At 34.0% G+C, this 12,811-nt stretch overlaps 1 protein-coding gene and 1 long non-coding RNA gene across 9 annotated transcripts; one reads left to right on the forward strand and one right to left on the reverse strand.

Moving 5' to 3' along the window:
- Positions 1 to 657: 657 nt before the first annotated feature.
- Positions 658 to 8,413, reverse strand: LOC103956981. Of its 8 annotated transcripts, XR_007259962.1 has the most exons (11): positions 8,221 to 8,413; positions 7,228 to 7,314; positions 3,828 to 6,953; positions 3,506 to 3,600; positions 3,215 to 3,319; positions 2,962 to 3,044; positions 2,165 to 2,282; positions 1,677 to 1,792; positions 1,454 to 1,583; positions 1,192 to 1,252; positions 848 to 1,083 (listed from the first exon to the last, which is right to left on the reverse strand). It is a non-coding gene; the product is annotated as an uncharacterized LOC103956981 (long non-coding RNA). The 8 variants fall into 8 exon arrangements; XR_007259963.1 differs by lacking the exons at positions 848 to 1,083; positions 1,454 to 1,583 and adding an exon at positions 659 to 693; XR_007259961.1 differs by lacking the exon at positions 1,454 to 1,583.
- A 1,638-nt stretch (positions 8,414 to 10,051) lies between these two features.
- On the forward strand, positions 10,052 to 12,263 carry LOC103965408 (probable leucine-rich repeat receptor-like serine/threonine-protein kinase At3g14840). Its single transcript, XM_048588630.1, has 10 exons — positions 10,052 to 10,056; positions 10,321 to 10,392; positions 10,540 to 10,611; positions 10,722 to 10,790; positions 10,876 to 10,947; positions 11,188 to 11,259; positions 11,473 to 11,544; positions 11,895 to 11,951; positions 12,057 to 12,140; positions 12,224 to 12,263. Exons 1-10 carry the CDS (start codon positions 10,052 to 10,054, stop codon positions 12,261 to 12,263), a joined length of 615 nt encoding a protein of 204 aa, XP_048444587.1.
- The last annotated feature ends 548 nt before the right edge of the window (positions 12,264 to 12,811 follow it).

Genomic DNA, 12,811 nt, shown 5'->3' on the forward strand with positions numbered 1-12,811 from the left:
GTTACGGAACCCAAAACGCCATGAATATCTAAATTGGGGTTAACAATTTTCAGCAATAAAAAACATGTCCTTCAATCGAAGTTGCATAAATTACAGAACTACTTTGGGATTAAGGAGGAATAAAAAGCCCAAATTCCAATCAAGAAAAAAAAACATTGTATGTAAATTTAAGCTCTATCTGTAGATTGGCAGCAGCAAAAGCATTGTGGATCCAAGGGGAGGCACGTGAGAGAACTGGATGCCCAGCCTTTGACACGTTATCGAGTGAGTTTAGGGATCTAGGTTTTGTGTTTGCCGTTGAATTTTGGAATGATCTGCAGAAATTTGGGTTTTAGGGTTCTAAGGATTTGAATGAAACGAAATTGATTTGGATGAGCAACTTTTGGTTTCGATTCACGGTGGAGCAAGGCTGAAGAGGTGGAAGAGGAAGGAATGAAAGGGTGAGAAAATTTGGATAGTCAGTATTCGGTTACGATTGGAAGTAGAGCAACAAAGAAGCGACGCAGACCGCAAAGAAACCTCATTAGCACGCCACGCGTGCAAAAGGGTCTTTTACCTTTTTACTGTACCAACTTGAAATACAGAAAAGAGAGACCAATTGAATAGGGGTATTTTCGTCTTTACACTGTCGCTTATGAACAAGGTTATTTCCATTGCCCTTTAGTATATACTAGCAGGACTGCCCGCGCTTTGCTGCGGGTTTTCAAATCATGAATAATATTCATAGAAAATTTAACTGAAAATGCTACAGCGATATAATCGCATTCTTAAATGTAACAATTTAGAGAACGCATGTTTTACATGAGTAACTCTCACAAAACCACACATTTACACAATTATCTCCAAATGAAAGAAAAAGCAAGAGATATGTGAATTGATCCATAAAATACGTAGTTTAATTTACATCGCTACTCATTAAGTCGACATCAAATAGAAGCTTCACATCACAATAATTAACCACAATCCTCTGTTTTTGTAAGTGCAAAATGAAAAACGAAATCAAATATTAAACCCAATATCTTCACAGCACAATGTTCAACCCAAAATCTTCACATTAGCTCAAGAACTATATTGTTTCCAGAGCTTTCCAATTTCCCAGCACGGAACAACAAACATAAAAGCATTAAAATAGCTCTAAATTAAAACAATAGGATGAACTACAAAACGATAGAGGAAAGATTAAGAGCTTACCCTCACAAAATCAAAGCTCACCAAAATGCTTACCCTAACCAGAGAATCGTAGAGAATAAATCTGCATCAACATGTAAATCATAGAAAAAAAAATTAAAATTTATAAATACCATCATTTCACTACTAATTTGAATAAATCCAGAAACAATACATTGGAATAATCTTTTAGGTCTTCCAATATTAATAGGTTAGAAATTCAGAAGATAAAACACCACAATTCATTAAATTCAAAGTTGAACAATTCATTAAATTCAGAGCTTACCCACTGTAACATCAAATGATAGAAGCAAGACTTGTGTTAAAAGTCATGTGATGTGTATATTTACAGACACCAAGATTTTACATGCCCAAGAAAGGGAATCACTCCATTAAAAAGAGAGGAACTACTGATACTGCAGGTACATTAACCAAACCACTAATTTTAAATGACAGCATATGCTCGAGTAAGCGAAAGACTAAAAGACGAAAAGAAGAGAGTTATATACCCGTTTCAATGTCATTGTCAGGGGCCTCTTAAACCTGGTTCCAGAATGAGGATAGTCCAACACTCTCGTAGTGACTAATACTTATTGTGACCTTCACTCAGTTTGTGAATTAGAAACTTGAAATACACCAAAAATTATATTAATAGCCATTCCCCTAATTTTAACTACTAACAGCGTAAAGAATTGGAAATTACAATTAAGACCAATGTTTTCCCCCTTTTTTTCATTGCCATAAAAGGCAGAAAAACAAAGGCTTCTAAAACTCAAACCAACCGTCTCATTTCTTCCCAAAAATAAACACATTTTAATCCAACATTCATAAATGCGTGGTCAAACAGGGGAGGAAATTATGTTAATTTGGGCTTCAAATTTACAAACATAACTGTTTACAATAAGCATATATAACATGATTTGGTCTGCAGTGCTTTCACCAATAGTTATAAAAAACAAAGATTCTAAAGATATGCATGCAATAGAATGACTATTACCTCCAAGTAAGCAATTGCATGGTTGTAATCTAAGTTGCACACATCATGTTCAATCTGATAGCTTCAGTATAGCACTTGACAACATTATTTCAGGCTTTTCCTTAAATGAAGTATTTCCCTGGGAAAAGATTAGCAAACATAGAAATTGAAACAATACACATAAGTACATTGGTATCCCAGTTCTTTGCTAATAGAAAATGAAATTAAGGGGATGGAGAGACCTAATTTCAACTTTTTGAAGGAGAACACCACACTTCATTCATATCAAAGAACAACATGATTCCAATTTCAATTTTGAACATAATAAATCACATAGCATTCATATATTACTTCAACTTCTTTCAAATTTACTTTTGTATTTAAAGATTGTATATTTTAATGAGTCTAAATTGACTATATATAAATTATACCTTTTTATATTTAAATAATAATGTACATTGTATAATTACAGTTATAGTCCATGAATACAATTAGAGGCCTTTGAATTTCTTTGCAAGAGAAGATTTACACGGAAAAGCAACTGCAAATATACAGAAGGAGGGAATTTGAGTTTTGTAGTCCATCTACTCAGCAATTTCTTAATATAGATACAACTGAGCAGTGGGAGAGCTTTAGCTAATACTATTCAATTCCACAGGTAATTATAAAAAAATAATCACATAATTTCTCACAATAAAAATCAATGTGACTAAAAACAAATGATATGTATCAACTTTGATGATTTCCCTTATTTTCCCTCTCCTTCCCAGCAACCAAACAGGGGCAAAAATTACCAAAAACTGAAAAGATTGAAGTACCTGAGCAAGTTGGAATGCCTGGGTTGCCATATACACTTGGTGTAAAAAAAAATAAGGGTGGGCATTTTCAGAGCACCTAAACCCTTCATCCACAAACGTATGTAAAAAATCATACAAAATAATATTTTGAATGCATTAATCCGTAGAAACAAATAAGCTAAAATCAAACTTCTCTATCAGAAAGTAAAGACACGGTCCAAAAATCCATTAACATAAAAATGATGTCAATGTCCATTAGCAACAAGTTTCTCACCTGGAAGACAAATCTCTTTTTCATTCCTTGAACTGATAGAAGACCTTTCATACGATATATGTCCTCACTTCGTTTCAACAACAGTGTACCAAGCCATATGTTAGCCTGAAAAAATAAAAACGAAATCAGTAGTCTTTGTTAGGTTTTCTTTCATACATGCCTGGACAAAGACTCTGGATGCAACTGGCCCTCAAATGTGTACTTGTCTCATTCAAAGGCAACAGGTCCACATGGAAGACACAGAAGAAATTATCAAATATATTGCAAAATACGACAAAACAGAGATCCTACCTTTTCAAGTTCTAAGTTCCCTTCACAAACTATGCTGACAGAAGAAACACCAGGATCATGAACATGATCATGGGTGTGGTGATCCTCATGATGGTCTGCACATCAGTTTCAAATGTGTGAATATCAGTTCATAAATCAAATCACAATTATAGTGGAAGATCAGAACTCTTAAAGCAAATCAAAATATTATCCAATCAAAAACCAAACTAAAGCAAATCACATACGCAACAGAAGCCGAACACAAATCCCAAATTTCACAACCAAATCATCATATTAGTTCGAAACATTAAATTCTAAGAACTAAAAATAATAATAACAGTACCTTAAACTGAATCTTGAGGTGAGAACCTCTTGCTTTGCAACCTGCAACAAACCATAGAAATTAAAACCCACGAATCCACAATCAGATAAAAACAATTTTCCAAGAAAAACAAAACCAAGATTGGTATACAAAAGAGCATTAGATCTATAACCTGGAAAACAAAAAGAAAAAAAAAGCCATACAAAAAACCCCAAAAAAAAAAAAAAAAAAAAAAAGAACCGACCTTAAGACAGAGAACAAACAGGCAGACAGAGAGATGAATGTGCAAAATGAGAGAAAAGCAAACTAATAAGGGAAATTAATATCTCTGATGATTCCCCCAAAATCTGACCTAACACACTAAAAAATTCGAAAATAATCCACTTATCTTTCGAAATCACTTATCTTTCTAAGCTGATAGAAAAAAAAAAAATTAAAAAAACACTTATCTTTCGAAATCCAGGCATGTAGCGGTAGATCCGGATAACCCGTATGGTTTTCTCTGACCATCCCCACTCTCCCACTTCTGAAATCCATGACTCATACCTCTCCCCTTCGCTCTCTTTCCATCGTCATCTCTCTCTCTCTCTCTCTCTCTCTCTCTCTCTCTCTCTTTCGCTCTCTGTCAGAGTCTCCATCCCCCCGAAACCCTCATTCAAGGACAGCAAATGAAACTGTACACAACAACCCTCGAATTCAGTCAAAACCGAGAAGACAAAACCCACTTTCCCAGTTTTGAAATCCATCACCCATACCTCTCCCCTGCGCTGTCTTCCCATCGGCATCTCTCTCTCTCTCTCTCTCTCTCTCTCTCTCTCTGTGTTTCTTCCGCTCTCTGTCAGAGCCTCAATTCCCCGAAACCATCAATGAAGGGCAGCAAATGCAACCCTACACGGCAACCCCAAAATTTAGCCAAAACCGACAGGACAAAATTGCCCTTCCAACCTAGTCCACATATAATGGGTTTCTTGCAAATAAGGTGAAATAAAGGGGTAATTCGTCCTAAACCCTCCGGACAAAATTACCCTTCTCAGTTCAAATAAATACCCTTCAAACCCAGCCCAAATCTCATGGTTTTATTGTAAATAAGATGAAATCAAGAGGCAAACAATTGACTGTAGCCGAATGAACAGTCAATTACTCCTCAATTTTAGAATAGATAATAAGTATAACAAGGAATACCCCGCGTGATACTATGGGGTTGAAAATCATACAAAAACTTTGTATCTAGTACTATTTATATACAAAATATAATACTTGATGTGTATTACATACTATTAACATAGAAAAGATTTGATAATCCTATTAAAAATCACACAAAATCTACAATCTGATTGAGATACATATTATTTACATACAAAATCTACAATCTAACTGAGATACATATGTTTAATATGTGCGTACCCCTCCCGACTTTGAACTCCCATGCATATTTTACAAAATTTATAGATTAAATTAATATAAAATCCAACTTATTAATTAATTTCATTTGAATAATTATCAAAATCGAAAAAAAAAAGAAGATTAAAAGGGTCAAAAGGGAGAATAGGAGAAGAGTCAAATACTAATAAATAAAAGCGAAAACTAATGAAAATGATTTGAAAACTTTGAGTTTTAACAATGATGACAAAATAAAGGGTAAAGTGAATAATACTATAATTGACTTTTTAATGTAAAAATATAATTTTTTGTTATAGTAAACGGTACCGAGAAATTTTCGTTAAAGTTTCCTTAATAAAAAGAAAAAAGAAAAAAGAAAAATAAAATCAATATTAAGATTACATAAGCACATTCAATTTGATGATTTGGAAATTAAAGCAAAGGCCTTTGACCTTCTATGACATATTAAATACCTCTTTGAGTCCAAAAATAGAAAGAAAAGAGGCATAAAATATAGTAACTCTAGTTTGGGCCAATTCATCCATATACTAAATGGCAAGTGACTTTTTATCACAGTGGTGAAAATGAGTTAAGCTTTTACATGATGACGTGAGTTTAAATTCCGTCGTTGGCTAATCTAACAAAATCTATTGTTGACAAAAAAAAAAATTCATATGCTAAGTGTTAAAGAGGTTAATATTTTTATTAGAACTAAGATTTTTGTTTTAAACAAAAGAAGAAAAAATGGGGTAGATAGAAAAACATAAAGTGGAGTACTTACATCAGGCCAATAATCGATAATGAGCTCCCTAATTCATTGGCTATATCTCATTCCTTCCTTCTCAGTTGGCCGTTGAAACCAACCATTCCAAATTAATTATAAGAAATCGATAGGAAGGCTAGTAATTTATTGTCAAAGTTCACCGTATATAGATGTCCCCAGAAATAATTCACCGTATGTAGATTTCTTCAGAAACACGATAAAATACAATTACATTAAATCTAAGGGTTGAATTGCAAACTCAAGCATTTCCTTGTAAGTAATAACTCATGACAAAAAATTTACAGAACACATAAAGTAGAAACATTAGTACCTAATTAGACATGAAAATGATAGAATATGCCAGATTAAGCCATCTAAAATTAGAACAACACACTCAATACTTCAGTCTGGTGGTATTCATTTTCATTTGGAAGTGAAAGGTCTTAGGTTTGAATCTCTTGGATGACGAATTCGATACTAAATTAGGCTGTCTTTTGTGTGGTTTAGCCAAACTCCCCCTCCCCTTAGTGTAAAAATACGATGTACTCAAAAACAAAAAAAACAGACCTCTTATCTTTTGGTTTAAAAAAAACAAAAAAAAACAGAAAATTAATACCACCATAGCGAAATACTACAGAATAATCTATTTATTTATGCATTTGGCAAGTTAAAATAAGAAAACCATTCGTACATTAATTTAAAAACTTGGAGCCAAACGACACTCTCATTCCATGGTTTGTTTTATATACGCTAGACAACAAATTACGTACTTCTGTTATTTGCCAAGTATCCTCAACCCTCAACCTTGTAACGTAAATCAAGCTGATTTCACATTTACCAATAGAAAACCAAAATATCAGTTTGGGGAGAAATTGGAAGTTACTGTATTTGAAACGTCAGGAGTATCTGATGTAAGTACAGAGTAGAACTTGCATCATACTTCCAAATGCCGCTTTAGCTTCTTCACTCCTTTCTTCAATAGCTTTTCTCCGGGCTTCTTTGGCCTATAAAATACATAATAGGAAAGAGAAAATAAAAGTTGCACACTAAAAAACAGAGAATACTTTTAGACAAACATTGTTCAAACACCCAAATGTAATGCATGATATCTGCCAAAAAATAAAATATCTCTCGATTAGATTTCTTTCGTTCACGAACTTTCTCCTTGACAAACTCTTGAGATAGAACCAAAAAGGAAAATCTGTCACAACTAGTGCAAGTGCCAAGTAGAGGGGAAGCAGGCAAAGATGAGTTACTACCATCTTTAGTACAATTTACCTTAAATTCATCTTTCAGGTCTACAGATAATTCCTCCTGCATTGAACTCCATAAACTTTTGGTAGAACTCCATAACCTTTTGATGGACTATCTCATCAACAAATAGGCCGTATCAATTAAACTATTCATAAAGGAATATAATTGAAGGAGTTCAATATGGGTTGTATGTTTATACGTAAGCCATCCAAACTACTAATCAGCATTCCCAAAAGAAACCCATTTCATCAGTATAACTTAATTTTTTAGGGGTGTATTTAATTGAGAATTTAAGAGACTTTAATGAATTTATAAATTCATAGATTTTTATAGAGTTTAATTGATTTGTAAAGATTTCATATAAAATTTTGATTCAATTATCTCGAAATCTCATGAGAATATGGAAGATTTGTAGATGTTTAAAATACAGTACAAAAAATCTCTCTATTTCCCTCTAATTCCTCAACTTTCTCCAATTCTTTAAAATCAATTTTTAATTGAATACATCTGAAATGTTAGAAACTTTTTTAAAATCTTAATTGAATACATCTGGATTTCTAAGGATTTTAACAAAAGAAAACTAATGAAAATGATTTAAAAACTTTGAATTTTAACGATAAGAACAACATAAACGATAAAATGAATAGTATCAGGTTTGACCTTTTAGTATTAAAGTATAATTTTTTATTAAAATAAACAATATCACGAAATTTTCGATAAAATTCTATTTTTAATAAACTATTTTAAAAACCTAATTAAATACACTTTAAATTTCAAAGAATCATTTAAAATCTTGATAGAATATCCCAAAATTCATTACAAGAATTTAAATTCCTCAAAATCCTAATTTTTGAACAAAACACCATATACTTGCACACAGATTCATCAATCCACCGAAAAAATTAAAACCCAAAAACTAAAAGCAACAACGCAGAAAACCAGATCAAAATGACGCCTACAGACGCCCAAGAAAATCAAATTAGGAAATCATGAGGCAAGGATCAACGAAAAACTCACCGAAATTGAATCAAATGGAGAGAACAAAGTGCAGGGAGAAATAAGGAGGAGCCCTCCGGATGCCCAAAAAAGAAATGATTTCTAGGGTTTGATGGGGTGTGGGGGCTGTCGGAGATTTTTTTGGTTCGAATTGAAGTCGAGCGGAACGTAGACGTGGAGGAAATTGAGTTTTCTCGTTGTGCCGTCCAAGAGAGTAAACGACAGCTCAAGAACTCATCAGACAGAATGGCAGACTTATAATAACACAAACTAAGCAAGGATAAAATCGGAACTACACTGTTTTTAAGAACAGTGTTTCAGTTGTTTTTCAGTTTTAGTATATATTGAGTTTGTGATCCACTATTAGGTGTAAAGCTAATGTAATTCTGATATCTCTAGACCCTAGTGGGGTTTCCATTTTCCCAAATCCTTTACCCACTAGATTTTTAATATTTCTTCAACCAGCTACCAATTGGAAGTTTCTCTTTGTCTAATAATGGACCAAGATTCTTTACCTTCCTAATCTCTTTACATTTCCATCTATTCCTATTTGAATAGTCACGGTTAAGCCACGTCAACATTTTATATTGTTTTTTTATATAAATAATAAGACAAAAAGTAATGTGATATGAGGGGATGGAAGGGATGAGAATATGAGTGTAGAGAATCCTCCTCCTCTAATAATACCTTGTTGTGCCTTGTAATTCAAGAAATGCAGAAAGACTAATCCATTTCTTTTATTGAATGACCAATGAAACATCAATTACAACCTACCATGTACCGCAATTCAAGTTTAAGCATATCTGCAAAATCGAGTTCGTGGGATGTGACCAATTTTCTCAATCACTACAGCAATGTGTTTTTGAGATGGCCAGGAGCCAGTAATGCCTACTGCTGTGCTGTATTTAGGCTTGATTCTTGCATACTTGATCACCGTACAATTTTTCACAGTCACCATGATTCTTGCATACTTCTTATACATGACCAACTCTGTATTGACCTAGTTATTAGTTACAAAGTCAATGGAAGAATGATTCACAGTGCTTGTAACAAGTACACATTTACCGTTTGTGTGATTCCTCAAGTTTTATTCTTTCTAAAGAACATTGGACATTTTCCTTTGGTTTTAAAGTAAGAAAACCAGTTCCTTCTTCCTATTTGATTCCCTGACCAAAAGTAAGTATTTTCTATGATAAGTTAGTGTTTTACCTGTTTAAGTAAGTATTTTCTGTGATAAGTTAGTGTTTTACCTGTTTGGTCTCATTTATGTGGCAGCTTTTCCTTTTAGTCATAGAAAAGATGCGTAATGAATGTCTGTTAATTTATAACTAATCTTTGAAACCTGTTTTCCGATGAAACACAAAATTCTAAAATCCCAAGATCTGCAAGGAACACTCCCACTAGAGCTGGTAAATCTCACCTATCTTCAAGAAATGTAAGCACATTTTTACCCCTCCAAGTTTACATTATTTAAAGTAAAAAGAAAATAACTTTGTGTCGTGAAAATGGTTTATTCTAATTTCATATATAGCTTACCTTCATGTTTGTTGTCAATGAGACAATAACTGGTTTCTTTCTTTCTCCTTCAGCGACCTCACCCGCAACTACCTGAGCGGTACCATCCCTCCAGAATGAAGCTCTCTTCCACTTGTGAACATGTACTGTCTTCTCCCACACTGCATACATTTTTGTGTTTGATGCTCATGTCATGTTCTAGTTACTTTATTTGGTCACTCCAATGTTCTTCAGCCATTTCTTTCTTAAACTATGAATCTACTACATTGGGTTTTGTTCATGATAATGAGCTTCCGTGGTCATGAGGTGTTTGAATCATAAATATTGAATCGAACACATGGGGTTCATTGCCTTCGTATTGACGAACATGTTAATGTTATTGAGCCTCTTGCTTGATAAAAGTGATCTTAAGACTATAGTTTTTGATGCAAAACCCTTTTTGGAAATCGTTTGACGGGTTCTATCCCCATAGAGCTCGGAGACATCACCACCCTGAAGAATTTGTGAGTGTCGATTGCGCATTTGTTTCTTGCTTACCCCATTTGATTCTATGGAGATCCTTAATGATGTTTGTTTTAATCAATGGAATTGAATTTGTTTGTATAGGGACATCAGCTTCAATAATTTATCTGGACCTCTCCCTAAGGAGCTTGGATCTTGGGCCAACATAGAAAGAATGTAAGAGTCCTATTCAAATTTTACCGTGTTAAAAAGTATTTGGTTTATTTGGAATTTTCTTTCTTGTAGACAAATTCTGGATGTTTTCACCAATAAATCATCTACTTCTTTATCATTGATATATTGTTATATCTGTTTCATACTTAGGCTACTTTCCTCAAACAACTTTACCTGGGAGTTGCCAGAAACATTTGCAATGCTTACCAAAATAAAGGAATTGTAAGCTTCTGTGGTTATGTCTTCCTAAAGGTTTCCTGAGCGCCTATACATATTTCTACTACCTTCTCATACTAACAGGTAGTATTTTCCCTTTTCCAATCATTATGCAGTGTTAGTGACAGTCACTTTTCCGGGCAGATACCTGATTTTATTGGGAACTGTACAAGTCTTAAAAAACTGTGAGTGTTTTTCTTTTGTGTCATCTTTCTGCTATTTGATTCTGAATATTATCACTAATTAATATGTTATGACTCGTTGAAACAGATTGATTCAGGCTAGCGGTTTGACAGGGCCAATTCCTTCTGGCATTTCTCTTTTGACAAGCTTAACTGACTTGTTAGTATATCTCGTCTCTATTTATAAATACAAAACAATTAGTGAAATGTGAAGTTTATGTTCATGGTCAATTTTAACATGCAGGAGAATCACTGACTTGAGTGGACCTGAATGACCCATTCCTTCGCTCCATAAGATGAAAAACATGAAGACACTGTGAGTTAATGGTTCCATGACGCAAAATTTCCGTCTGTTCCGGAAGTCTTCTATAAACTCAAAGCTTTGGTGTTTCTGTTGCAGGATGTTGAGGAGTTGCAACCTTGTTGGACGCCTACCTCCAAATCTTGGGCAAATGGCTAAATTGGAAACTTTGTAAGTACTGTATTCGTCCTTATTTTTTTCCAACTTCAGATAAAAAAATTTATTCTAGATGTGATTCTACTAATTTAAGGATTATTAAAGTGACTTAGACGATGTTGGAGGGACATTAAGTTTCTGTATTTATTAAGAGAACATCTCTTTCAGATGATATTTCGTTCTCTGCAGAGAGCATATATAAACTGCATTTGCTATTTGTTTGTGCAGAGACCTCAGCTTTAACAAGCTGACCGGAGAAATTCCAAGCAGCTTTGCTAGTCTAGCAAAAGTGGATTATATGTAAGCAATTGGAATGACCAATCTTGTCTTTCTTATATGAAATTCACGCAGACAGTCTTCTGTGGTTTTGTTACACCCCAGTATGACAAGCTGGTAGTATTTCCAACCACGATTACTACAATTATGATTCACGGGTTATACTGCAATAAAATTTAGTTTATTCATTAGAGTCATTACTAGTCATGCAATTAAGTGACATAAGGTGATCACCCTTAGATCTGTCTTTCAGATGGAAGTACTGATCTAATGCACTCAGAGTTGGCAAACTCAAATTTTCAAACCTTTACGAAGAAGTTCCTAAGAAGAAATACTATATTCTTTACTAAGTTTTATGTATTCATTATTTTTAGATTCTTAACTGGAAACTTGCTGACTGGACCCGTGCCTACCTGGCCGAAAGACGTCGTGTAAGCTTCTTTTCCAAATGCTACTTTATAGTTGCTTAGTAAGGAAATTTATGCTGTTTTTTACTAAAATAGATATAAAACTATGGTCTAAAAACTTCATTCCAGCCATGTTAATGCCTACCTTTGCAGTGATCTTTCATATAACAACCTCACCATAGGGGATGGAGGTTGTCTACCACCAGGCGGCATGTAAGAATGTTTTCATTAGCTTGAAGTTTCTGTTTGTGTCTTGTGGTGCAAGCTTAACTTTTTATGTGTGCTAATTTCTGCAGGAACTTGTTTGCAAGCTCGTCAAAGGACAATAGTTCATAAGTTCAAATTAATCGTCTCAAAGCTGTTGGGGGTTTAAAAATGCTTCACTACTTGGAGAGCTTTATCTCACAAAGAAAAATGTAACGCAGCGGAATTGATAGGCAAGAGAAATAAAGAATTCTCAAAGTATTACACAAGGTTTTTATTCACTCACAAACTTAGTACAAGAGGAAACACTCAAACACTCTAAGAAGCTTTGTTGCTTCTTCTTACTTCTTACTTGACACTCTCACTTCTTGCTACTTGCTCTCTTGGTTGTTACAAATGGTGTGGATGCCTTCTCCTTTTATAGGCATGGATGGAACCTTGGAGAAGCATGAAAACATTATGCTAGAGATATCTAGATAATTCCACTACCTTCCTAAGCTAGAATTATCTACACTAATCTTGTATGTTGGTGGAATCCTCACCATTCTTCTAAACTCTTCCACCAACTTGAACTTTGCTAGAATTCTCTAGCATGTGCATGGATCTTTCTTTGTGTATGGGCCGGATCAATTATCTTTGGGCCAAGACAAGATTACAATTCAACAAAAGCATGCACCTAT

The sequence above is a fragment of a genome, unplaced genomic scaffold (genome assembly GCF_019419815.1).
Source record: "Pyrus x bretschneideri cultivar Hongxiangsu unplaced genomic scaffold, Pyrus_bretschneideri_v1 Contig281, whole genome shotgun sequence".
Taxonomy (NCBI): domain Eukaryota; kingdom Viridiplantae; phylum Streptophyta; class Magnoliopsida; order Rosales; family Rosaceae; genus Pyrus; species Pyrus x bretschneideri.

Coding starts and splice junctions, on each gene's coding strand:
- LOC103965408 (XM_048588630.1), top strand. Junction 10,393..10,539: donor TGGGCCAACATAGAAAGAAT/GTAAGAGTCCTA, acceptor TTTCATACTTAG/GCTACTTTCCTCAAACAACT. Junction 11,545..11,894: donor CTAGCAAAAGTGGATTATAT/GTAAGCAATTGG, acceptor CATTATTTTTAG/ATTCTTAACTGGAAACTTGC.